Genomic DNA, 26581 nt, shown 5'->3' with positions numbered 1-26581 from the left:
ACAAGGCCCTGGGCTCAGTCTTCAGCAGGGTTTGAAGTAGCAGGGGATACAAATCAACAACTATTTAATACCATTTAATCAAAAATTAACAAAAAAATTAATACTTCTGAGTGGCTATGGTGAGAAAACAAGGGATGGGTGTAAGAGGTAGCAATGGAAAGTTCCAGTGAGTCTAACACTTAGGGTGAGGGGACAGCTGAAAAATAAAACTATAAACTTAATTAACCCTGCATGGAAATACACAAGAATTCTTTAAATCATTGGCCTTTTCTCTATGGTTGAACTATCTCATAAAGTTTTAAATAATGAGTCTAAAGAAACGGAAATTTACTTGTAATATTTATTTTTATAAATTTTTAAATTGCATTTTCAGAATATATAAGTATTTCTCTTATACAGAAATAAGCATCCTTTGGTATAGAAATCACACTATATGTGTTGTGTGAGCTTAATTTAAAGAAAAAAAAAATCACTAACTATGACTATGTCGAAACTAGTCTTTGTCCATCCATTTGTCCCCATCATAGCTCCCCAGTGAGACTTCAGAATAGAGTTCTATTCACATCAACATATCTACACAGACATCACATCAATACTTCAAGGTCTTGTGCATCAAGGTAGTCCATGGCTTGAAGACAGATGGACAGATGGACAGAAAACACAGTACAGATAAGGTGGGGCCTTAAACTATCCTCGTCTGACAGGAAACCAACATTAGAATTCTGTAAATAACTTGCAAAACTCCACTAAGTAGTAGCTAGCATACAGCCATAAATTAGATAAGGTATTTCAAACACAGCAACTGAACATATATAGAACACCAACAACAAGAGAAATATTAACTATGGGAGTAGTTAACTATAAAAATAGAAAAACATGTATTATTCTATAAAAGTTTTCATTTTATGAAGTAAAAGCTTTTTAAAAATGGACTCGTAGAATGAGAAAATATATATATTTTGGGGGGGGGGGGTTCAAGACAGGGTTTCTCTGTGTAGCCCTGGCTGTCCTGGAACTCACTCTGTAGACCAGGCTGGCCTCAAACTCAGAAATCTGCCTGCCTCTGCCTCCCGAGTGCTGGGATTAAAGGTGTGAGCCACCAACACCCGGCAAAAAAATGTATTTGAAGATCATCATCAAAATTCAAAACTGTCTTGCGTACCAGTAGTCCTGGCCCCTAAGACAGGAGCCTGGGCTTCCCAGGAAGACTGCTTCAAGACAGAAAAAAATGTCAGCTTCCCATTAAAATAGAGAGAATGAAAGAGAGAATTTTTCCTTCAAGTCAATGAAGCTTAGATTCATACAGTTTTCTTAGAGAAACAGTCTTCATCCTAAAAGACAGGAGTCAAAAGTAGCTTTAATTAACTCATCGAGTCTCATTCACAGACAGTGAGTGTTGTGACCTGGCTGTGGGCACTGGGATAAGGAAGTAAGTAAGGGCCACCGCCAGTTTTCCAATAGGTGTCCTGTGGAGCTGGACCACGCACCCGAAATCCTCATCGCCCGCCTTAGGAGACACACCGCGCTCAACTCCCAACTCAAGCATTCTTGTCATCTTCTCACAAAACAAATGATGACCTGGGTGCAGGGAGGCACTATTGCGACATTACTTACGGATGGAATGAGCTCTCATAAAGGAGTCGACAAAAGCTTAGAGGGCAGAAAGCATCTAAGGTAAAATACTGCCATATCAGAGAAAACACACAAGCAAATAAAAGAGCCCAGTATTCTGCTTTCACCAAGTCGAGAATACCAAGAAAAGTCCCATTCTCAGTCTAAATGCCTGGAGACAGGCAGCCGCGTCCATGTGCTCTACGTGCAAATAGGTCCTGTGCAAGGCTTTACGCGACTACATCGGCAAGTCAGTTGTCGGGTTTCAGGGAATCATAGCCTTCTTTCAGGAGGTCGCGCCACGTCTTAAGGAAGCGTGCATTTTCTGTACATTTCAGGGCAAGTTCTTCCACTTGAGCTGATACCGCAGACGTGGCTTCCAGAAGTTTAGTTAATGAAAACGCCGCCTACAATTTAATGAAAGAAAGAAAAGTCAAGCGGGTTTGTTTGTGGTACTGGTACCCAGGACCTCCAGCACTGAGCTACACCCTGAACCCCACACACGCTTTTTAAAAAAAAAAATCCTCATCTAACTTCATAGTCTAAATATAGCTTAAAACCTTCAATCAAATGCCCACATGTTTTTCTTTAAAAGAAATGAATTTTCAAAAAAAAAAAAAAAAAAAAAAACACTGGTTCTTTCTTGAAGCCGAAGTCTCAGAACAGGGGAGGCACACAGCTCTACCCAAGCTGCACTCAGAGCCTCTAAATTTTTTCATAACGTAACTTTAAGGAAGAATACCTGCCATAAAAATACTCACTGAATATGACAAGTCAGTATTTTTAACAGAAAACACATCCAACTCTCATATATTTCCCCAAGGCAACCTGGAAACCTCTTGACTAAAAGTGGCAGAGCCATCCAAAGGACTTCCTCACTTTGCCTGGTAACGAAGTAAGAAAAGCCCTGTTCCACTATTTTCACCCATGAACACTTATTTTTGAGCTATAAATAAGTAAATAAATAATAAAATCAAAGAACTTATACTCTAAGCTGAGCTGACAGAACATCTAAAATCACACACAGCTATGAAAAACTCACTTTTAAATCAAATGCTTTCTTCACCAAAAAATATAAAATAACACTTTTTTTATATCATGTCAGCATTTATTGTTCACATTTATTTGTAACCTGTATTGTTTGGGGGGAGGGACCTGGACTAATACTTCAGCCATCTCTTTTGACAAAAGAATAAAAACCTGTCAGCCAGTTCTAGTTTCCAAATCTTTTGTGTGGTTATTCCACAACCCTCTCCAGGAAGATTGTCTGCTACATACTTCAGTCCTTTCTCCCTCTCAAAGAGTCCTTATAAAGTGCCACTGTAAACACATAAGTGGATGCTCACAGTCAGCTATTGGATGGATCACAGGGCCCCCAATGGAGGAGCTTGAGAAAGTACCCAAGGAGCTAAAGAGATCTGCAACCCTATAGGTGGAACAACATTATGAACTAACCAGTACCCCGGAGCTCTTGACTCTAGCTGCATATGTATCAAAAGATGGCCTAGTCGGCCTTCAATGGAAAGAACGGCCCATTGGACTGGCAAACTCTATATGCCTCAGTACAGGGGAACGCCAGGGCCAAAAAGTGGGAGTGGGTGGGTAGGGGAGTGGGAGAGGGTATGGGGGACTTTTGGGATAGCATTGGAAATGTAAATGAGGAAAATACCTAATAATAAATAAATAAAGTGCCGCTGTGACCCTCCAACCCCTCAGCGTTATACGTGTTGGGGTCAGGAAGTTATTTCTGGGAATTCGAGATTGAACAAAAACTTTACAGAATTTTTGCATTGCAAGATTCTGTTCTAAACTGTCCTATCAAATCCATCTGCCGGCTGTGATTAGCCCTGGTCCACTCAAGTCCAACACAGAGCCAAGTAAGCGACACACAACAGCATCACCAGCTGGCCCTGGGCTGGTGGCCAACTAGAAGCACAAGCTCGAGTCCCTTAGAAAGCACCAATGGGCAAGGAGGCAAGCTATGACCGCCCAAAGTGCTCCGAGGGATGGGAGGAGGCGGAGAGAGGATCCTGGCAGCGGGGCTGCGGATGACCGCTAGCAGAAGGAGAAGGAAAGAAAGATGCGGGAAGAGAGAGCCGAGGCTAGCCCTCAACTCCAAGAACCGCAGGCAGGAGCACCCTAGCTGCAATCAGCTCTCAGCCGCAACGGCGACACTCACGTCTCCGATCTGCAGCTCCACTTGCTCCAGCGGGTCCACGGTTGGACCGGGACTCCTGCTCGGATCCCGCCAGCCCAAACTCACTGGCATGCTGAGGGACGACGAAGAGGCGCCTGACGACGGAGATGAGGGAGGCGGCGGCGGCGGCGAAGAAGCCCGAAACTCCTCAGAGTCAGCCATGGGAGTGAGCTGGGGCTACTGGACCGGATCAAGCAACCGAACCCTCACCAACTGCCTTTCGACCGCTCGCGCCCAAAGCCCATAGGCTCCGCCTCCTCCCACACGGAGTCCCGCCCCATCTTCTCGTTTGTCTCTGCCCTGGACCCCAAGTACGTCTCATTTTTTCCAGACAGCCAATCAGATATCAAGCCAGGCGTCACCAGGCTCCTGCGCACAGCTCCAGGAGCTAAACACTACAACTCCCAGAATGCCTAGCAAATCAGCCTCGCTATGCTTCTAGGGCGCATGCGCACACGCGAGAGCTTGTCGGCCTCTTCTGCACACTAGGTTCCTGGCTGAGGATGACTGGGAGATGGAGTCTTCTGCCTTTTCCTGGCTTGTATGTGACCCGGAAACCTTACTGGCCTTCGTGTCCTCTGTGGCGCCGGCGCAAAGCAGAAGAGGGGCGGGTACGCCGCGAAGCAAGGGCGGTCGGCAGAGCCCAGACGCTGACAGAAGCTGAGCAGTCGGGGCTTCTTGGCAGGTGATGGCGCCCCTCGTAGCCTAGAAGTCCAGCACCCTCGGCAAGCCGCAGACCCACGCCTCTCTCCTTTGTATCTGGTCAAGTCTCCGGGTCACTTTGAACATGTTGGTGCGACTAACCAAGCTGTCCTGCCCTGGTGAGACGAAACTCCTGGTGGGGACAGAAGGAGCAAGGTGGATAAGTTGGGACAAAACAAGACTGGGGCCACACCCGGGGTACTGCCAGCATCTCTTTCCTTGTCTATTGTCTTAGGCTAAACTAGGGCAAAGGTCAATGCTGTCAGCGCCTGGTGGCCGACCCTACCTTACCGACCTTGGAGTTGCCCCAGTTGGCAGAATTATCATCTAGGTTAAAGGTCATGAGAAGAGAAAATTGTCAACACTGCCCCCTCGGTGGAGTTCCCCCAAATGCCGCTCCTAATCTTTACCTCAAGGCTCAGGTATTATCTGCCGCCTTATTAGGAATGGGAAAGAAAGAAAAACTTGTGTGGGTTTTCGCCTTGGCTCTGACCTGACTTTGCAGCCATAATAGTCTAATCTTAATTGAAGTCTGAGCTCTCATATCGTATTAACTCATATATTACCAATTATGTCTGGAGTCGGAATTTTTTCTGCATTATCCAGAGTTAACACCAGGCGTTTCTGTTATGGGTGTTTCTTAAAGCAGTTGCAGGATAGTTTTAAGTTTTTACTTAAAAACAACCCCCTCGTTCAAACAGAAGTTTAGAGGATCTTGAATTCTGTTGTAACTGGCTTAATATAAATCTTTACTGAAGTTAATTTGGCTGTGGGATTTTTAAACAAGTATTTGTATACTTGTTTAAACAATATGGTGTATATTCAAACCAAGCATCTATTATCCACAGAAGATGGTATGCTTTGAGAGCCATCAGTTTACAGTCTAATTTAGATGCAGTCTTGGATCTAGTCAGTGACTTTTCTTTAAACGCTAATTTGTTACATTTTCATTACTCAGTGTTACCTCTAGTGGTGACAACTAAATGTGCTAAGTATGTCGTGTATGGCTGATCCGGTGTTCAGTGACTCTGACTTTGCTTTCTACTGGAACTCTGTCTTTATGCCTAAATGTTCAGATGGGTCATGAGAGATACCATGCTCGTTTAAGCAAAGGAATAAACGTTATACCTTTTTAAAATTCTCTGGTGGGAATCAGAGGCCACGGTTCCAACTGTTCTCGAGCAAATTAGTAGCTGTACAAATAATAGAATGAATTTTCAGAAGTAAATGATAACTTGTATATGGTAAACTACAGGGTATAATAAATACCTTTTAAATGATGATAGTATGTTTGAACTCAACCAAATTTGCCTATAAGTACTTATAAATATCTTTCCCCCGTGAATTAGGGTAAAAAAAAAAAGATTTAATCTTGGACTTAATAAAGTATTTCAATATCATCGACTGATAGATTGATTTTTTTTCAAGGCAGAGTTCCTCTGTGTGGTCCTGGCTGCCCAGGAACTGGCTCTGTAGACCAGGCTGGCCTCAACCTCACAGAGCTCCATCCACCTGCCTCTGCCTGTGCTGGGATTAAAGGCCTGCACCACTACTGCCCAGCAATATAATACTTTTTAATGTGCAAAACAAGCTAGGGAAGATTTGTTTCCCTACCTCTTTAAAATTATCAAAAGAAATGTATAGTATTTACAAGACATTAGACTTCTACTCCAAATGTTTTTTTTTTCCCCACTTCATTCAAATTTATTGTCTTGATGCCAGGTATCACTTGAGAAACTATTTTGTTAAAATATTTAAAAATATTAACCATGTAATTGGTGGTAAAAATAAAATTAGTTTATATAAGAATAATTTGTTAAAAATATTTCGTCTTCTTTTTTTTTCTTTTGTTTTTCTTTTGTTTTGGTTTGGTTTGGTTTTTGGTTTTTTTGGTTTTTGAGACAGGGTTTCTCTGTGTAGCCCTGGCTGACCTGGAATTCACTCTGTAGACCAGACTGGCCGCGAACTCAGAAATCCGCCTGCCCCTGCCTCCCAAGTGCTGGGATTAAAGGCATGCGCCACCACACCCGGCCTTCTTCTTTCTATTTAATTAAGAAAAAATTTACCATGGCCTCAGGTTCCATGATTTCAGAGATAATTTCAGATCAATTACTGTTCTCAGAATTTGACAAGTATTAGAAGAAACTATCTGAATTCCTATTTGTCTGATGTAAATAGGGCTTATCGTTATTTCACATCTCAGAAAGTTATGAGGGATATTTTGTTTGGAACAGGTTCTCATATAGCACAGGTTGGCTATAATCTGATTGTCGTGTGGCTGGAGATAACCTTGAATTTCTGATCTCCCCACTGTGCATTACCACATGGCTTATGATGTACTGGGGATCCAACTAGGCAAGCACTCTACCAACTGAGCCACACCCCATCCAAGACATAGTATTAAAATGGAAAATTCTTAACCATTCATCCTGTCCAGGAAAGTGTAAATTATATAGTCAAAATGAAATTCCTTGTCTTTACTACTTTTTACAGTCCATTTACAAAAGTTTCCTCACTTGTAGATGCTTTATAAGACATAGTCCAAGTTAGAAAAGACCTCACTATTGTGACGGAAATTAAACAGTTTCACAGGCTTCTATGTACATAGCCATTGAAATCGTTACTAGGAAGGTTCTGATCCTGTTAAGAAGCACATAATTGTTTTTGTTTTTGAAACGGAGTCTCAGTGTAGCCCTAGCTGGGCTGGAACTCCCTGTGTAGTCTAGACTGGCCTTATTGTCACAGAGATCCCCCTGGCTCTGCCTCTAAGTACTGGGATTAAAGACATCACCATGCCCATCTGAATAGCTGTAGCTCTTGTATTTCAGTCTTCGATCTGCCTATCACTGTATTTTTTATTTAACTTTTTATTTTGTACTTGCTTTAGGCTTTCAGATGAGTTGCAGAGAAAATAGAGTTCCCATGTGTCCTTCTCAAACTTAACATCATATATAATCATGGTGAATATGGAGACTAAGAAACTAACATTGGCTGGACGGTGGTGGCGCACACCTTTTTTTTTTTTAAAGATTTATTTATTATTTTATGTAAATACACTGTAGTTGTCTTCACACACTCCAGAAGAGGGAGTCAGATCTCATTACGGATGGTTGTGAGCCACCATGTGGTTGCTGGGATTTGAACTCTGGACCTTCGGAAGAGCAGTCGGGTGCTCTTACCCACTGAGCCATCTCACCAGCCCAGCACACACCTTTAATCCCAGCACTTGGGAGGCAGAGGCAGGCAGATTTCTGAGTTTGAGGCCAGCCTGGTCTACAGAGTGAGTTCCAGGACAGCCAGGACTACACAGAAAAACCCTGTCTCAAAAAACAAAAACAAAAAACTAACATTGATGAAATGTTATTATACTACAAAACTATTCAGGTTCCCATTTTCTGGTTCAGGATCTAGTCCATGTAGCTTTTAGTTAGCCTCCATCTATTTTCATGGGACACTTCCTCTGCTTCTTGTCATTTGTGATTTTGATATAAGCATTTTATTGAATGCCTCTCAGTCTAAATTTACTTGGTGGTTTCTCATGATTTCCTGATTAGACTGAGGTGTAAGGATTTTGAGGGTGTGTGCCACAAAGGTAATGAATCTTTCTCATATCATATCAATAGCATGTGATATCACTGTAATGCTGGTCATATTTAAATGGTATTTGATTCAAATACCATTTGATTCACTTAATTCAAATTATAACTATAATATTTTTACTGTAAAGTTAGTTTTTTTTCTTTTAATATTCCACTTATTAGAAACTAGAAAGGTCCAGTCCACACTCAGTAGGGAAAGAATCAAAAAATATGTGAATATATAATCACAGTCTTTAGTATTATAAGTTTTTCTATAAAAAAAATTGTGATTAAGCTTGATATAGTGGTGAACACCTTTAATTTTAGCCTTTGGGAGACAGAGGCAGAGGCAGGTGGATTTCTGTAGTTCAAACCCAGCTTCATCTATTTAACAAGTTCCAAGCCAGCCTGGGCTATATGAGACCATGTCTCAAACAATTAAAAAAAATGGATTGAGTGGAATTCATTTGACATAAAGAGCAATGTATACATCCTTTGCTCATTTTTTTTTTGAGAAAGCAAAACAAAAGTAACAACAACAAAAAAACATATTTTTTTCTATTTTTATGCCATTTAATGAGTAACTATCCCCCTGCATCTATTTTTATTATACTATCAGCCATTCATTTTATTACACTGTCTCTCACTTGTTTTAAGATTGTAAATTTTAGATGAAGAGGTGCATTATCGGTTAAGACTGCTCTTCCAGAGGTCCTGAGTTCAATTTCCAGCAACCACATGGTGGCTCACAACCATCTATAATGGGATTCTATGCCCTCTCCTTGTGTGTCTGAAGGCAGCAACAGTGTATTTACATATATAAAATAAATAAATCTTAAATAAAACAACAACAAAAAAAAAAACAACAAAAAACACATTATGGGGCTGGAGAGATGGCTCAGCAGTCAAGAGCACCTGATGCTCTTCCAGAGGATCCAGGTTCAATTCCCAGCACCCACATGTCAGCTCACAACTGTCTGTTACTCTAAGTATAGGGATCCAACCCCCTCACACAGACTTGTGTGCAGGCAAAACATGAATGCATAAAATAAAAATAAAATAAATGATTTAAAAGAGTTGAAATTTTGCTTCATGAGCAAAAGTTAGCTGTATCACTCATAAGAAAAATAATTTTCCATTTTGATTTGTGTTAATTATTAAGAATATTCATTCAGAGCTGGGCAGTGGTAGCACTTGCCTTTAATCCCAGCACTTGGAAGGCAGAGGCAGGTGGATTTCTGAGTTCGAGGCCAGCCTGGTTTACAGATTGAGTTCCAGGACAGCCTGGGCTACACAGAGAAACTCATTCAGCTTAGAGATTTTTCAGTCTACAACAGATGGAAACTAATTCTTAAAAAGATACTTTTCATTTTTATGCAGCGTATCACTGGTTTCATGCCTTAAAAATTAAGAAGTGCCTACCTCTGTGTGCTCCAAGATGTTCTTCAACCTCTGCTGTACCTCAGATTACCACTCACTACACTGTTCATCCCCGGGAGAAAGACAAAAGATGGGAAGGTAGGCGACAATTTTCATAAACTCTTGAGACTTTCCTAGATACTTTATATTACCCTGTTGGTCTTAATATTTTGTTTTTCATGACAATTTAAAAGCATCCAGTATATCACAGTTTTATCAAGTGTGTTACATATTGCTGCTTAAGTAAAACTTTTGTGGTTGTTCATTTGTTTCTTTTAGAACAGGACTTCATGTAATGGCCTGACCTTGAACTCCTGAATATAACAGGATGACCTTGAATTCCTGATTCTCCTGCTCTTACTGCCCAATTGTTGTGATTATAAGGGTGTACCACCATGCCTTCTAAATTTATAATAATGGATATCAAAGCCAAAAGTCTGTTCATAGGAACCAAAATAAGATACATACTGAAATAGAACCTAAGAGAACCTAAAACTCATCAATGTATAGACTTACTATAATTATTATCCATAGCCCAGAGAGAATATCTATAAATTATACTCTGAAGCATAGTGAGCACACGAAAGTACATCTTAAAGTATCCTAAACCAGCGTATGACTTACATGGTCATATCAATCCCACAACTGATCTTTAACATGTTTTCCTCCCAGGAGTGAATATGGAGAGGTTTGCAGAAGAAGCAGATGTGGTCATAGTTGGTGCCGGCCCAGCAGGACTCTCTGCAGCTATTCGGCTAAAGCAGCTGGCTGCTGAACAGGGGAAGGACATCCGTGTGTGTCTGGTGGAGAAAGCTGCTCAGATCGGAGCACACACGCTCTCAGGGGCTTGTCTTGATCCAGCTGCCTTCAAAGAGCTCTTCCCAGACTGGAAGGAGAAAGGGGTAGGGCAAGCTGGTTCTTACACGAGGTCTGCTCTGTGCTGTTTCTACTTTCACATTAGTAAAGTAAAGGAAACCCTTGTCATGGAAATCTCAATTGTTAGGTATTAAATATATATACTTAAGGGTTTTTTTTAACTTAAAAGGAGCCTGAGGCTTAAGTGGTATAACATGTGCAGCAAGACCTGGGTTCAGTTTCTAGCACCACACACAAATGAACAATAGCCAGGAAGCTAAATATATTTGTATGCTCTTTACTCCTACAGTGGAGGAAGCAGAGGCAGAAGGTTGAAGGACTCAAGGCAGCCTGGCTACATAGCAAGACCCAATCTAAAACAAGAAGTAGCAGAATTATAACTTGACCCCCTTGTCAACTTGACACACAAACACATCACTATTAAAGCCTCACCCTTACTTTCTTACTCATCCCCAAGATCTAAATAACTTTAAAAGTCCCACGGTCTTTACAAATTTTTTTTCCAATTTTTATTAGGTATTTTCTTCATTTACATTTCAAATGGTATCCCGAAAGTCCCCTATACCATCCCTCCCCTGCTCCCCTACCCACCGACTCCCACTTCTCGGCCCTGTTGTTCCCCTGTACTGGGGCATATAAAGTTTGCAAGACCACGGGGCCTCTCTTCCCAATGATGGCCGACTAGAAACTAGAGAGAGTATACACTAGCAGCTTAACAGCACACCTAAAAGCTCTAGAACAAAAGGAAGTACAAATTCTTACATAGTAAAATTTCATTCCCTTTAAAATATCCAATCTCTTAAAATCCAAAGTCTTTTTACAATTTAGAGTCTCTTAACTGTGGGCTCCACTAAAATACTTTCTTCTTCAAGAGGGAAAAATATCAGGGTACAAGTCACAGTCAAAGCAAAATCAAACTCTAACTTTCCAGTGTCTGGGATCCACTCATGATCTTCTGGGCTCCTCCCAGGGCTTGGGTCACTTCTTCAGCCCTGCCTTTTGTAGCACACACCTTGTCTTCTAGGCTCCAGTTGCCTGCACTTCACTGCTGCTGCTGTTCTTGGTGGCCATCTCATGGTACTGGCATCTCCAAAACACTGCTGTCTTACACTGTAACTACAGTCCACCAATAGCCTCTCATAGGCTCTCTTCATGGTGTCAAGCCTCAACTCCTTTGCATGACCCCTTCAGTCCTGGGCCATCAGTTGCAATTGAGGCTGCACCTTCACCAATGGCCTTCTATGGCCTCTCACAGTGCAGAGCCTCAGCTGCTCTGCATGACCCCTTCATGCCTTCAAAACCAGTACCACCTGGGTGACTTTTTAACACGTTACCAAGTCCAGCCACAGCACGAGGTACAACCTTGGCTATCTCTGGAACACAGCTTCTCTGTGCTCTCAGAAAACACTTGCCAGAAGATGTCACCTCAATGATGCTGGTCTCTTCTTAATCACCGCTAATTTCTTAGCTCCAGCTAACCAGCATCAGTAGTCCCAGTAATGCAAAGGCTTCACTCTAGTGGTTCTAGTACTTGTTAATCACAGCTGATTCTTCAGCCCCAGCTAACCAGAACTACAGAATCTTCACAATCAAAACAGCAATGGCCCTGATAAGAGTCTTTAATCTTCCCTCTAAAATTTCACAAGCCAGGCCTCCATCATCTGCACTGTTCTCAACATTATCTCCCAAGCTCCTACAGAACATCCCACAGAGCTCTTAACACCCAATGGCTCTTCTAGTCCAAAGTTCCAAAGTCCTTCCACAGTGCTCCCCAAAACATGGTTAGGTTGTCACAGGAATACCCCACTATGCTGGTACCAATTTCTGTCTTAGTTAGGGTTTTACTGCTGTGAACAGACATCATAACCAACACAAGTCTTTTAAGGGACAACATATATTTGGGGCTGGCTTACAGGTTCAGAGGTTCAGTTCATTATCAATAAGGTGGGAGCATGGCAGCATCTAGGCAGGCATGGTGCAGGCAGAGCTGAGAGTTCTACATCTTCATCTGAAGGCTGCTAGTGGAAAACTGACTTCCAGGCAGTTGGGCTAAGGGTCTTAAAGCCCACACCCACAGTAACACACCTACTCCAACAGGGCCACACCTAATAATAGTGCCACTCCCTGGGCCAAACACATACCAACCATCACACATAGTAACTCATATATTTTAATTTTTTAATATCACTTACTTATTTTTCTGTATATGAGTACACTGTCGCTATCTTCAGACACACACCAAAAGAGTGCATCAGATCCTACTATAGGTGGTTGTGAGCCACCATGTAGTTGCTGGGAATTGAACTCAGGACCTCTGGAAGAGCAGTCAGTGCTCTTAATTGCTGAGTCATATCTCCAGCTCCCCCCCCCCCCCAAGTTGTTTATGTATTTACTTATTTTATTATCTTATGTATATGAGAGTTTTTCCTACATATATGGTTGTGCTCCGCTTGTATACCTGGTGCCTTTGAAGGTCAGAAGAGGGCCCTAGGAACTAGAGTTACAGACAGTTAAGAACCACCATGTGGATTCTGAGAATCAAACCCAGGTCATATGGAAGAGCAACCAGTGCTTTTAACCTCTGAGCCATCTCTCCAGTCCATATCTCCTATTTTTATATAATGCTACCTATAAGTCACATTTATATACTGAATTTACCTAATAAAATATAACACTTTGTTGTTTTAAATCTATGCCTAGTAAAGTATTATGTAGACTTTTCTGGGATAATGCAGTATCAAAAACCAAAGAGGAAAGTCTAACCTTCTTTCATTTTAAAATTTATTTTAGATCTTATTTTCTATGTATGAGTGTTTGCCTACATCATGACTATGCCTGATACCCACAGAGCTTAGGAAGAGGGCATTGCATCTCCTTGGAACTTGAATTACAGATGGTTGTGGGTGCTAGGAATTGAAATCAGATCTTCCATAAAAGCTAGCACTCTTAACCACTGAGCCAATTCTCTGGTGCCTGAAATCAGTTTTCTAAAGAAATAATGTGGTTTCCTCTAATCTCAGCAGAAAAGGCTACGAGTACGACATACGGAAGACTCAATGTTAGGTCTCATTGCTTTCAAAATTAACATGAAATTGGTTAAAATCTTACTTTCAACTGTTTCTCTTGTAGGATGAGTTATATTTGTCCTATATCCAAAATTAGAATATTTGTGAATACCCTTAATAAAGGTCAAATAAGTATATAAATGTTTACACTCATTTTTTGTGGAATAAACTATAATCTGAAAGTTTCCTTAGTGCACTCCTTCCCAACACAGCGGTCAGCTCTAAATGCATGCTGCTAGCCTTTATCCCTTTTCTAAGCTTTTTTTCTTCCAACAAGGCAGGGAATTTTAATTTGGAGCAGACACCTAGGCCCACAGAGACAGGGAAACATGATGTACACAGTTCAAACATGTTTCAGGAGGCATCTGGAAAAGAGCTGAGGGTTAGCTTTTAAGATTTCCATCTTAGGAGTGGGTAAGAACACTAGTTACTTTACCAGAGGACCACAGTTCACTTCCCAGCACCCATATGGCGGCTGAAAACTGTCTCTAACTCCAAAGTCCTCTCTGGCCTCTGTGGGCACCAGGCACATAACCGGTACACAGCTGTACATACAGGCAAACACCCTTACACGTGTTTAAGAGAAAAAGATTTCTATCTGTTCCCAACAGACATAAAAACAATTTTAGTTACAAGGTTTTCAAAGGAAGGCTGAAAGAAAAGTGAAAAGGAGTGGAGTTCCTTTTCCCTTCTCTCTTTAAATTTAAGAGGGTTTTAAAAATGCATATTTACCCTACAAATACAACTGAAACATCTTTCTGTTCTCCTTTGTTCCTAGGCTCCACTTAATACTCCTGTAACAGAAGACAGGTTTGCCATTTTAACAGAGAAACACAGAATTCCTGTGCCAATTCTTCCAGGTAGAGTATGGCAGAGTCATAAAATCATGGGCTTGCACAGCCGGAAGGAGCTGCGTTTCAGTGAGGAAGAACTTTCCTCTTCAGATGAGAAAACAGAAGCCCAGGAATGTGAAGGGCTTGCCCAGAGATACAGCTCGCTAAGGAGAAAGCCAGACTAGAATGCAGTTCTTTTGTCTTCTAGTCTAAAAGAGCCTTGAAAGCCAGCCAGGAATTTTTAATTTCAGGCTTTAATATTGATTTTACTCTAATAAACTAGAACTTTCACCAAATAATGTCATTAAAGCCAAGAAGATAATGTGTGTTTTTATGCAGCAGTACACACTGATTAGATTTTTTTTAAAATTAACTATATTAGATTGTCGAAGTGCCATAGCAATATAATGTCAGATCTTAAATTACATAAATAATTGCAGGTCTTCCGATGAACAATCATGGCAATTACATCGTACGCCTAGGACATCTGGTGAGCTGGATGGGAGAACAGGCAGAGGCTCTTGGAGTCGAAGTGTATCCTGGGTATGCTGCTGCTGAGGTCTGTATAGATCTGTTTTGTTTGTTTTAACATTTATAGGAAACAATCTCTTTTTCTTACAAAAGTCAACCAATAAGTTTACAGAGGTAAATTGTTTAGAAAATTCTTGGGAATTTAGAATTGCAGGATTGGGGAAAATACTAAAAATGCTAATCCAAAGAGGAACTGAATTTCTTCTGTTGCCCCTGTCATGTGAGTGAGCACCATGGGGATATGAACTCTCTGTGTGGACTCATGGTCATCTTTTCATGTATTCAGTGGAAATCATCTGCTGTGTGTGCTTTGCAGAACAAGGCTGTGCGCTCTTCCACGGGCACTCCTCTTTCTCACTCTTTCCCACCTTTACTCACCAGGGCTTTGTTTCCCAGGCTAATAGTCTCACTTCTTTCAACCACCATGCTCTGTAATTTGATTGCTCTCAATATTGTTGCCCTCCACTGAACACATTCCTTTCCCCTTTTAAGAATAGTACCATGAAGAATAAACAAGTTCAAGCTTTATGTAGATTATTCTTCATTCTAAAAATGTCTTTTGTTAGTTCCCACAAAACAATAGTTTTTGGCAACCATTTCAAACTGTTGACCCTGAGAAACTAAATTTAAAAATACAAAAGAATCTTCATAACTTGTAAAGAAATTGTTTGAATCAATTTAATAGTCAATGAGCAATAAATCAAAAATACCACTATTTTAACAGGCAAAGAAAGAAATATCCTTTTAAATAACCAGGCACCTGGGCATGATGATATACCTTTAATCCCAGCACTTATGAGGCAGAGACAGGCAAATCACTATGAATTTGAGACCAGCCTGGTCTACATGAGGCTATCCAGGCCTATATAATGAGACCCTGACTCTGTCACAGAAAGGACAGGGCTGGAAGGATTGAGCATGTAAAAGCTCTGGCTGCTTCTCCAGAGGATCAGGTGTAGTTCCCAGCGCCTACATGCCAGCACACACACGTGTCCAGGAGATCTACCACCCTCTTCTGGCCTCTGAAGCCACAGCATGCACATTCAGGCAAAACATAAAATATAGACATAAAAAAAAAAAACATACACATAAAAAATTTTGAAGAAATTTGACTAGAAGAAATAATGAAAGAAGAGAGAGGGATAAGAAGAAATTCTTTTATCCTTGTGTCAGAGAAAATTCAGTTTTTTTATAAACCACAGCCAAGTAAAAGATATAGGTTCTTGTTGCTAAAAATTTCTGTTTCCCACCCATACCTGTGCATTTGGGTTTTTAGACCTCAGTGTGAGATTTTGCATTGCTTCTTTGTTAAACATTCTTGATAGGACTCCAGTCAGACTCTCAGGTAGGCAACTTATTAAGTACCTGGTATCTCCTTTTGTGTGTATATACTAATTGTCACTAACACGGTTTCTCTTTTAGTTGCTTCTTTCCTGATTGTTGTTAGGTGTAGCAGTAGTTAGTTACACCACTTTGGCTCCCAGAGGGTCACACTCCCAGCTACCCACCCAAGAGCTCTTTGAGTTCTCAAATGAAAGACACAGACACAGACACAGACACAGACACACACACACACACACACACACACACACACACACACACACACACACACACACAGGGGCACCAGTTAATTTTTTAAATGCTCAAAGGCACGGCACTCCTAAACCATCTCCTGCTAGCAAACGCTCCCCTCCAGTACTGCTGAGACTCCTAAACCTTGCCCTGTTACCACAGACCAAATCAGGGAGGCCACCTACCCAAATCCATACATGACTGGTTGACTTTCTCTTGCAGCTCTTACGTCCCATCCTTCTCCCACACCCTGAGTCCTGGTGATTCTCTCCTCCTCCTTCTCTCCCAGTTCCTAGCCCTCGAAAATCCAAAGGTCCCACCTCAGTCTACCTGCCCAGCCATTGGCTGTTGGCTCTTTATTGATTGATCAAAAACCAATTGGGCACGCAGATTCCTAATTTTCCCAGCATAATTGAAAGCATTAGAACCAATCCCCAACAGTTATCAGGCTTTATTGTGTGGTTTAGTGCTCCGAGCCAGACCTCAGTTCCTTTTGTACCCGCTTCTCCATTGCTACTACCCTTGGGTCAGTCTCCACCCTCTAGCCTTCTTACAGCCTCATGTGATTCCAGAGTGCATTTTCCTCTAGAGGAAACAAATGAGAATGTCAGAATAGTACAATTTCTCAACTTCAGGATTATGCTTTTTACTTCCCCCGGCCCCTTCTTGCTTCACAAATAAACTGTAATCATCATCATTTCAAATATGTCAAAGTTAATATGAATCTGAGATAATAATAAATTTACTTTTATCATTTTTAGGTCCTTTATCATGAAGATGGTAGTGTAAAAGGAATCGCCACTAATGATGTAGGCATACAAAAGGATGGTGCACCAAAGGTATACCTTTTAATAGTTATGTGCTGAACAAGAGCTAGCAGGGCACACTGCCCATCTGCAGTCCCAGTACATGAGAGGCTGAGGCTGAGGTTCGAGACCAGCCTAAGCTACCTACATACAAGATCCTTTCTCAACAAAAAGAACCAACTCAAGCTCAATGTTTAGGTCTTCCTATAAGCCGCACAATATGTGGGCTTTAGAATATAATTAAGAATAGTACTGTTTTTTACAGTTGCTTAAAAAAAAAAAAAAAAAAAACGGAGGCAAGTTTGAGCTCAACACAAGTATAACATGTTGAGTGCAGTCTACCTATGCTTAAATGGATGAATGTAACTAGGCTGGTGAGATGGCGTAGCGGTTAAGAGCAGTGGTGCCTTGTTCTTCCAGAGGTCCTGAGTTCAATTCCCAGCTGATCTGAAACCCTCTTCTGGCATGCATGTGTACATGCAGACAGCACTCACATTTAAAAATTACAGCTGGGCGTGATGGCGCACGCCTTTGATCCCAGCACTCAGGAGGCAGAGATAAGATGTAACTAGGTTCTCTATGGTATCTAATTCATATTTTCTTTTCATGACTCATAAGTAAGAGGACGGCCTTTGCTTCTGATGGAAAAAGCAAAGTCAGGAATGTACGGAGATGGAAATGTAGATTCTACTTATAATAGACAGTCCCGATAGTTTCCTTCCAGTACATAGGTCTACCATGTCTTGTGTACCTAAATTATTGTTTAGTTTATCAAATATTGTTGTTTTTTAACATGTTTTTGCTCTTCAGACAACATTTGAGAGAGGACTGGAACTGCATGCCAAAGTCACAGTCTTTGCAGAGGGTTGCCATGGACACCTAGCCAAGCAGCTTTATAAGAAATTTGATCTGAGGGCCAGCTGTGATGCACAGACTTACGGAATTGGTTTGAAGGAGGTATCCTGGTTTGCTTGTACAATTTTAATCTTAAATGATGGGATTTAATTTGTACTATCATGTAGTTTATAATGCTGATTTAATTTTACACTTCATTTTTTTTTCATTAATCTAAGCTGTTCCTTATAACTAAAACTAAACAGGTCAAATGATTGCCAAAATTACATCTACAGTAACTTGTAAACTTGAAAATATTTGAACCTTAATATTTTTCATAACCTGCCCTTCTATGGCTGTCTCATGTGTTGCTTTTAGAATGGCCACATCTTAAAAAGAATTATTTATTCAAAATTATGTGAAAATATTTCAGGAAATAGACACTGTATATTGATCTAAAATTTAGTAAAGTTAAATGTATATTTTCTTAATTTATTCTATACTCTATTAACCCTTTAAACTTTGTTTGCAGTGCTAGGGATTAAACTCAGGACCTTGAATATGTTAGGCAAACATTCTACTTGAGCTACATCCCAAGCTAATTTAAGCATTTTAAGAAATCTTCCTGCCTACCATTTTAAGAAATCTTTGCACTACCATGACCAGCATATGTATGTATGTATGTATGTATGTATGCATGCATATATGTATGTATGTATGTATGTATGTATGTATGTATGTATGTATTTTAAAGGGCTTGGGATGTCATAGAGTGCTGCCTAAAATGTATGAGGGTCTGATTTCAATCTCCAGCATTGCAAAAATAAATAAATAAATAAACAATTCAATATTTTGTGAATAAAAGCTTGCATTGTGGGGGGGAGGGTATGGGGGACTTTTGGGATAGCATTGGAAATGTAATGAAGAAAATACCTAATAAAAATATTAAAAAAAAAAAAAAAGCTTGCAGTGAACAACGATCCCATTGTGAGATGGCTGAAGTAAGAGAGGTAAACTGACAGATCTGAATTGTGCTACTCCATTGATTTCCCCATGCCTGCAACAGTGAGCGCGCTTACGTAGCCAGTACTACAGAAAATTTTCAATAATTTTTTTTTTGTACTCCCACAAAAGAAGTTCTTCATTTGAAGTGCTAATGGGTTCATAACTTTTGTGACCCACTTCTTTATGTTGGTTTAACAGGCAATCATTTGATTATAATACTTTTTAGTGTACAAAATAATTTTTGTGCGCTTTCATGTGCGCTTTCATGTAATTAATATTACACAGTATTACATGTTACATAATATTAATATAATTAATACTGTAAGACCTCATGGACTTTGTTTTTTGGTTTTAGTTATGGATTATTGATGAAAAGAAGTGGAAACCTGGAAGAGTAGATCACACTGTTGGTTGGCCCTTGGACAGACATACTTATGGAGGCTCTTTCCTTTACCACTTAAATGAAGGTGAACCTCTAGTAGCTGTTGGCTTTGTGGTAAGTTATCTCCCGTTGCAAAAGATTTTACTAGAGGTAGAGAGTGATCAGTGTGAAAAATAGGGTTTTTTTAACCTGGAGAATACTTTTCCATTAGAAAGCTGACATTTGCACTTATCAGTGTGTAAAATCTCTATGGCTACTGTAGATATTCACCAACTTACTTAGCTGTAATACTACTACTCCATTGATTACATTCTAGGCACTGTTCTAGAAGATTTGCGGAGATTGGTCAGTCAATTTTGTAGCCATCCAGTGCTATGAAGCATGTCCTTATTGTGAGCAAATTAAAATAAGTCTAACCAAATGCCACAGTAACTCCTTGTCTTAGTTACTGTTCTGTTGCTGTGAAAAGACACCATGACCAAAGCAACTCTTATATAAGAAAGCACTTAAATGGGGGGCTTCCTTACAGTGCATGATCACCAATGGTGCTAGAGCAGTAGCTGAGAGCTTTGCACCCTAGTCTGAAGCCAGAGAGACTAGGCCTGTTCTAATCCCTTAACATCACTAAACCCATCTCCAGTTGCAACCCTCTTCCAACAAGGCCACACCTCCTAGTCCTTCCCAAACAGTTCAACCTAACTGGGAACAAAGCCTTCAAATATATGAACCTTAGGGGGCCATTCTCTTTCAAACTACCATAATGTTGGAGGCAGGATTCATGCCTGATGCTGACTTTAGAGCCCACTTCCACTATGCCACGCTACTACTAAAAATAAAATTGGCCCACAGTCTGAACCTACTATTTCAAAACAAACAAATAAACAAACAAACAAAAAAAAACCAATTACCTCTTCCATTGCTATAGCAATAAATTAATATCTTAAACATTTTGAACAATGCAGACTATCAAGTTTCTACATCTCATAGCTGACAGCAATGTCAAGGTGTAGTGTCATGATCCTTTTACATGCTACATTATTAAATTTATGCACTCAGTACATAATTTAACACCATCAGTCAGGTTTTACTGTGTCACCCTGTGGTAGTTACCCTAGTGACTCAGTCGTATGAAAAGCAAAAAGGTGTAGCTATTAATTTCAGCACTGATACTGCTATAAAAGCTGTACTTCCTCCCACTGTTTTTCTGAATACAATTTACATCACTTAAATTCTGCCCTAGTAGTACTGTAATTTAGATTAGTCTTTTTGTTGTTTCTTTGTTGTTTTTTTAAAACTGGGTTCTGTGTAGCCTTGGCTATCCTGGAACTCTCTGTAGACCAGGCTGACTTTCAACTGAGATCCACCTGCCTCTGCCTCCCAAGTCCTAGGATTAAAGGTGTGCGCCACCACTGCCCAGCCTGGATTATTATCTTACTAGTAGAGTTGGTATCAATAAATAAGTAATGTAATCACAACTCCATTTATGGATATTTGTTTACAAATAGGTTTGAGAATCTTTTTTTTTCTTAATTTGGACTTTGATTTCCAAAGCACAATGGTTTCTTGGTGTCTTCTTAATTTTTAAAGTTTTCGTAGTTATAAATGCCTATTACCCTTTTGCTTACTTTCTTACCCTCAGTGTAGAGTTTATCTCTGCTTTAATCTTGGTTTTGGTTTAAGGTTGGCCTCGACTATCAGAATCCGTACCTGAGTCCATTCCGAGAGTTCCAGAGGTGGAAGCATCATCCCAGCATCCAGCCAACCCTGGAAGGCGGGAAGAGGATAGCCTACGGAGCCCGAGCGCTCAATGAAGGCGGCTTGCAGGTAGCTCCCAGCACCCACTCTCAATTGCTATTTTGTAACTTAAATAACCAATTAAGAACATAATTTTTATTTCATAGGACAAAAATTTAAGGAGTCTAACAAAATACTTATACAATTATGCACAACGTAGTAATTACAGTATACCATGAATTTAGTTTCAAGACTATATTGAAGGCAGGAGAGATAGCCTGGTGGTTAAGAGAACTTGTTCTTGCAGAGGACTCAGCATCCACAAGACAGCTCACAATGTTCACAACTCCAGGTCAGGGCATCTGACACTTGCTTCTGACCTCCTCAGACACCAGGCCCACACATGGTACACAGCTACACAGCAAAACACTCATACACATAAAAGGGAAACAAAAAACCAATATATTGATCTAATTAGGTGTGAGGTGCATGCCTTTAACCTCAGCACTTGGTTGGCTGAGGCAGGTGGATTTCCTAAGTTTGAAGCCAGACAAGAATTCATAAGTGAGACCCTGTCTCCAAAATACATATGTATATTTCTAGAGGTACATTCATGGGCCTTTTGTTTACTTTTTTACTAGAAAACAAAAAATGTCATTCACACTATTTCCTTTTATTCCTTTACTTACACCAGGAAACTGAAAAGGAAATGTATCTTTCAAAAATGATTTATCCCAACTGAGTTTTTCATGTAGCCTGGTAGGATTGTACTAGTTATTCTGTTAGTATACACTCAAATATTTTAAGATGACTAATTTTTTTGAGTAATGTTAAATGATGAAATAAGAACTAAATGGCCATCTAAAAGCTATTAGTACTGTTATGAAAAATATCAGTTAGACAGGTAAGGTAATCTGAGAAGAGCTCTAAACATTAGATCGATGACCTGGAAGAAGATGGCTTCTCTGCTTTCAGGATCATATTTAAAACATGATCACTTCTGCCTCTAATAGTCTAGATTATCAAACTATTTTGAAATTGGTGTTTGGTTTTCTTTAATCTATTAGAAAAGTAACGTGGAGGGTGCTTTAAAATACAGCTTTGAAGACACTGGTACTATAACAATAATTCATAAAGTTAAGGGAAGTCAATCCGGTATTATTATAAACAAGGTCATTCAGATGTGTGCAGGTACACACGTGTACATGCATGAGGTCAGAGGACTGCTAATGGGAGTGAGTTTGCTCCATCCACTGTGGATTCTGAGGCTTGAGCTCGAGTCACCGAGTCCAACAGCAAGCTTTGCCCACCGAGCTACCTCAGCAGCCCAGGCATGATCTTTTCCTGACTCCTCCTGCACTCAGGTTTTGCTTCTTGCTCTAGAATTCTACCATTGGTGGGAACTGTGGCCACTCCATCACCCTCTCATCAAAGGCCTGTCTATGGCTGAATCTAGAAAGCCCCTAGAGAAGAAAAACTGAGAATGAACAAAGACCAACCCTGGAGTATGTGCCCCCTGCAGTCCTTACTTCTGTCCCTGCTCCTTAGACAATATACATACCTTTGTTGGCTAACTGGAGTGCTGATACCTTTATTACATTGGTTGTTTTATCAGAAATTCAAAGTTCAGTTTGCTTAGAGTAGCACCTAGACATCTTAATGTCACTGGAGTATGTTCTTCACCGCTGCATATCAGACTAAAATAAAGATATGGGATCATTTCCCAAAATAATGTAAAAGAAGTTATAATTTTCACCCAAACTTAGGAAATGTGTCAACTCTGACAGATACACATAAATAAAAGCATGTTATTTTAAATATATTGTTTTGATAAATCTGTCCCATAGAGGTCAGGCATGGGATAGGGGAAAAAAAAAAGAGAACTGGCCAAAGTCCTAAGCCTACATGTCCCGCTGCACCCTTCCCTTGCCACACTCCTGTATTTGTCCTTTGCCCTACAGCTTTAGGTTTGGCGTATTTGTTTGTTTTGCCTCATTTGAGCTGACAAATGTATTATTCTGAATCTCTTTTCAGTCCATACCAAAACTCACTTTTCCTGGTGGCTTACTAATTGGTTGTAGTCCTGGTTTCATGAATGTCCCCAAGATCAAAGGTACCCACACGGCAATGAAAAGTGGAAGTTTGGCAGCAGAATCAATTTTTAAGCAACTAACTAGTGAAAATCTCCAGTCAAAGACAACAGGTGAGAAACTCCTATATGAAAGAATTACTAACAGTCAGAAATCTTTTCTAAAGATTTATTAGCTGTCTTCATGCACACCAGAAGAGGTCATTGGGTCCCATTACAGATGGTTGTGAGCCACCATGTGGTTGCTGGGAATTGAACTCAGGACCTTTGGAAGAGCAGTCAGTGCTCTTAACCGCTGAGCCGTCTCTCCAGCCCCAGCCACCTATTACCATAGTAAAGTAAGAGGCCATCTAACTGGGCATGGTGGCATACACTGTGAATCAAAGGAGAGATGGGCAGATTCCTATGAGTTCCATGCCAGTCCAGACTATACAATGAGACCCTATCTCTAAATCAATTAGTTATAAAATGATCCCTAGCAAGTTTCTTATTCTGAAACCCAGTTTTCTCTTGAATTTCATTTTTCTTTATTTATAGTATGTTACATATTTATAATTTGTTATGTATACTTTTGAATTATTTGCCTATATATTATATATAAAAAAGTATGCATAGTATATATTTACATATTATATACTATATATTACTATGTATGAATATTAACCATATTTTACTATTAGTTTATTATTGTTGTACTATTAATATTTGCTACTATTTATTTTTACTATTATTATTGTTTTTACTATCATTATAGTACATGTAATATGTATGTTAGGCATGCATAAACCATAGTGCGCATTTAAAGGTCAGAAAACTTTCAAAAAAGTTTTTAACTGTCATTGTTTACTTGTGTATGTAGGTCTATGCACATGAGTGCAGGTTCCTGCAGAGTCCGCCCTGGAGCTGGGAATTAGAGGCCGTTTTGAGCCACGTAATATGGCTGGGAATCAGGCTCAGGCCTTCTGGACGAATATTAAATGTTCCTAACTGCGCATGTCATCTCTAGTTCAGTATCAGACTTGGAAATCAGTTCTTATACGTTCATACATTTATGCGGGGTGTTCTGCTTACTTGGCAAGTGCTTTTACTGTTCTCAAAAGCTTGCAAGAGGGGCTGGAGAGGTGGTTCAGCGGTTAAGAGCTCTGACTGCTCTTCCAGAGGTCCTGAGTTCAATTCCCAGCAACCACATGGTGGCTCACAGCCATCTGTAATGGGATCTGATGCCCTCTTCTGGCATGCAGGTGTACATAGAGCATATATATATATATATTCAAATAGACCTTTAAAAAAAAAAAAGCTTGCAAGAAACACTGTAATCACATAAAGTGTTGCCAATGGAACCTCAGCGCTATGGTTGCCAGGGTAGGGATTATTTGGTTGGTTGGTTGGTTTTAGGGGGTTTTGTTTTGTTTGTTTGTTTGTTTGTTTGTTTTCCCTTGCCAGTACTGGGGATTGAACCTAGGATTCTACCATTAAGCCATACCCTCAGCGGTTGACTTCATTTCCACAGTCCTGCAGTGCAGCCACTGGGCTACAGTTCCTGAACATGCCGTGCATGCTCTCCCTCATGCTCTTTGCCTCTGTTCAGACAGCACTCTCAGGTAGCCTCTCTAAACCACACCAATTGGAATGCACACGGCCCACTTTGAACTGTTTATTACCATGTGCCATCACGTGACACACTATAGATTTGGCTTAATTTATCTACTGTCTCTTGGCACCTGGACAAAAATTCCAGCAAAGACTTGTTCATTTTCAGTTTTAAACATTTTGAATATAAACCTAGTCCTTAGAATTACAGATAACTAATGTTCTTATACGAAGAATTAGCAGGGCTAGAGAGATGGCTCAGCGGTTAAGAGCATTGACTGCTTTGCTAGAGGTCCTGAGTTCAATTCCCAGCAACCACATAGTGGCTCACAGCCATCTGTAATGGGATCAGATGCCCTCTTCTGGTGTGTCTGAAGACAGTGACAGTGTGCTCACATATATACAATAATAATTAAAAAAAGAAATATCTTGCAGCTTGGGGACTTGTGGTATGGTTCAATGGTTAAAAGACTGCCTCGCATGAACAAGACTCTGGGTTTGATTGGTCCCAAGCACTGAAAAACCAGTAAGTGCAGCTTGGTTAGGCCTTCAGGTATCTTAAGGATGAAGCACAGAGGCTTGTTTAAGAGGAAAAAAACCGGGCTGGTGAGATGGCTCAGTGGGTAAGAGCACCCGACTGCTCTTCCAAAGGTCCAGAGTTCAAATCCCAGCAACCACATGGTGGCTCACAACCATCTACAACAAGATCTGACTCCCTCTTCTGGAGTGTCTGAAGACAGCTACAGTGTACTTACATGTAATAAATAAATCTTTAAAAAAAAAAAAAAAAAGAGGAAAAAAACCAGTAAAAGATGCTCCAGACAAGGCAGGATAGACAAGATGAAATGCAAGAGGTAGTTCTCTTTTTCATGAAATGAATGTTCTCTTCATTTTCCATCAAGTACTGTTCCTTATGGAACCATAGCCATATTGTAGCTGTACTATGTATACATAGTACCAGATAACCCTGGAATTAAGTGGTATAAAAAGGAATAAAATCCCTTGAAATTTTTAACAGAAAACCATTAACTAAAGAGTATAATCACTTTGTAGTTTGTGCAAGTCAGTTAAGACTCAGCTGTTTCCCTTAAAGAGTAAACGCACCATACTAGACGTAGCCCTTGCCCAGTGTTCATCAAGCCCTAGATCTAATCCCTAACATATGCACTCCACCCCCCAAAAGACGGATTGCTTAGTTGCACTCTTAACAAACTACATAACTTTAAACAAGTTTTTTCTTTACAAGTTCTGCAGCAGGAGGTTCAAAATCAAGGAGCGTGCTCTCAGAAATTCCTCTTTTCCCATACCCATCTCAGCTTGATTTATGCATTCTTTCCTCCATTCTGTCTCTTTTTTTTAAATTTTTATTATGTATTTTTCTCATTTACATTCCCAATGCTATCCCAAAAGTCTCCCATACCCTCCCCCCCACTCCCCTACCCACCCATTCCCACTTTTTGGCCCTGGCGTTCCCCTGTACTGGGGCATATAAAGTTTGCAAGTCCAATGGGCCTCTCTTTCCAGTGATGGCCGACTAGGCCATCTTTTGATACATATGCAGCTAGAGTCCAGAGCTCCGGGGTACTGGTTAGTTCATAATGTTGTTCCACCTATAGGGTTGCAGATCTCTTTAGCTCCTTGAATACTTTCTCTAGCTCCTCCATTGGGGGCCCTGTGATCCATCCAATAGCTGACTGTGAGTATTATTCACTTATGTGTTTGCTAGGCCCCGGCCTACTCTCACAAGAGACAGCTAT

At 40.4% G+C, this 26581-nt stretch overlaps 2 protein-coding genes across 2 annotated transcripts in view; one reads left to right on the top strand and one right to left on the bottom strand.

Annotated features, from left to right (window-relative positions):
* Window positions 1–326: 326 nt before the first annotated feature.
* 4930579G24Rik (RIKEN cDNA 4930579G24 gene) lies at window positions 327–4068 on the bottom strand. Its single transcript, NM_029482.1, has 2 exons — window positions 3791–4068; window positions 327–2018 (listed from the first exon to the last, which is right to left on the bottom strand). Exons 1-2 carry the CDS (start codon window positions 3968–3970, stop codon window positions 1863–1865), a joined length of 336 nt encoding a protein of 111 aa, NP_083758.1. The 5' UTR covers window positions 3971–4068; the 3' UTR covers window positions 327–1862.
* A 311-nt stretch (window positions 4069–4379) lies between these two features.
* Window positions 4380–26581, top strand: part of Etfdh (electron transferring flavoprotein, dehydrogenase) — a 24980-nt gene continuing 2778 nt past the window's right edge. Inside the window, exons 1-10 of the mRNA NM_025794.2 lie at window positions 4380–4629; window positions 9469–9606; window positions 10180–10409; window positions 14227–14308; window positions 14722–14840; window positions 17146–17223; window positions 18001–18147; window positions 19385–19525; window positions 21092–21235; window positions 23180–23348. Of these exons, the coding sequence (NP_080070.2) occupies window positions 4596–4629; window positions 9469–9606; window positions 10180–10409; window positions 14227–14308; window positions 14722–14840; window positions 17146–17223; window positions 18001–18147; window positions 19385–19525; window positions 21092–21235; window positions 23180–23348 (1282 nt within the window). The 5' untranslated portion in view covers window positions 4380–4595. The remainder of the gene's footprint in view (window positions 4630–9468; window positions 9607–10179; window positions 10410–14226; window positions 14309–14721; window positions 14841–17145; window positions 17224–18000; window positions 18148–19384; window positions 19526–21091; window positions 21236–23179; window positions 23349–26581) is intronic.

The sequence above is a fragment of the Mus musculus genome, chromosome 3, assembly GCF_000001635.26.
Source record: "Mus musculus strain C57BL/6J chromosome 3, GRCm38.p6 C57BL/6J".
NCBI lineage: Eukaryota > Metazoa > Chordata > Mammalia > Rodentia > Muridae > Mus > Mus musculus.
This window is presented reverse-complemented; position numbering and strand designations above follow the sequence as displayed.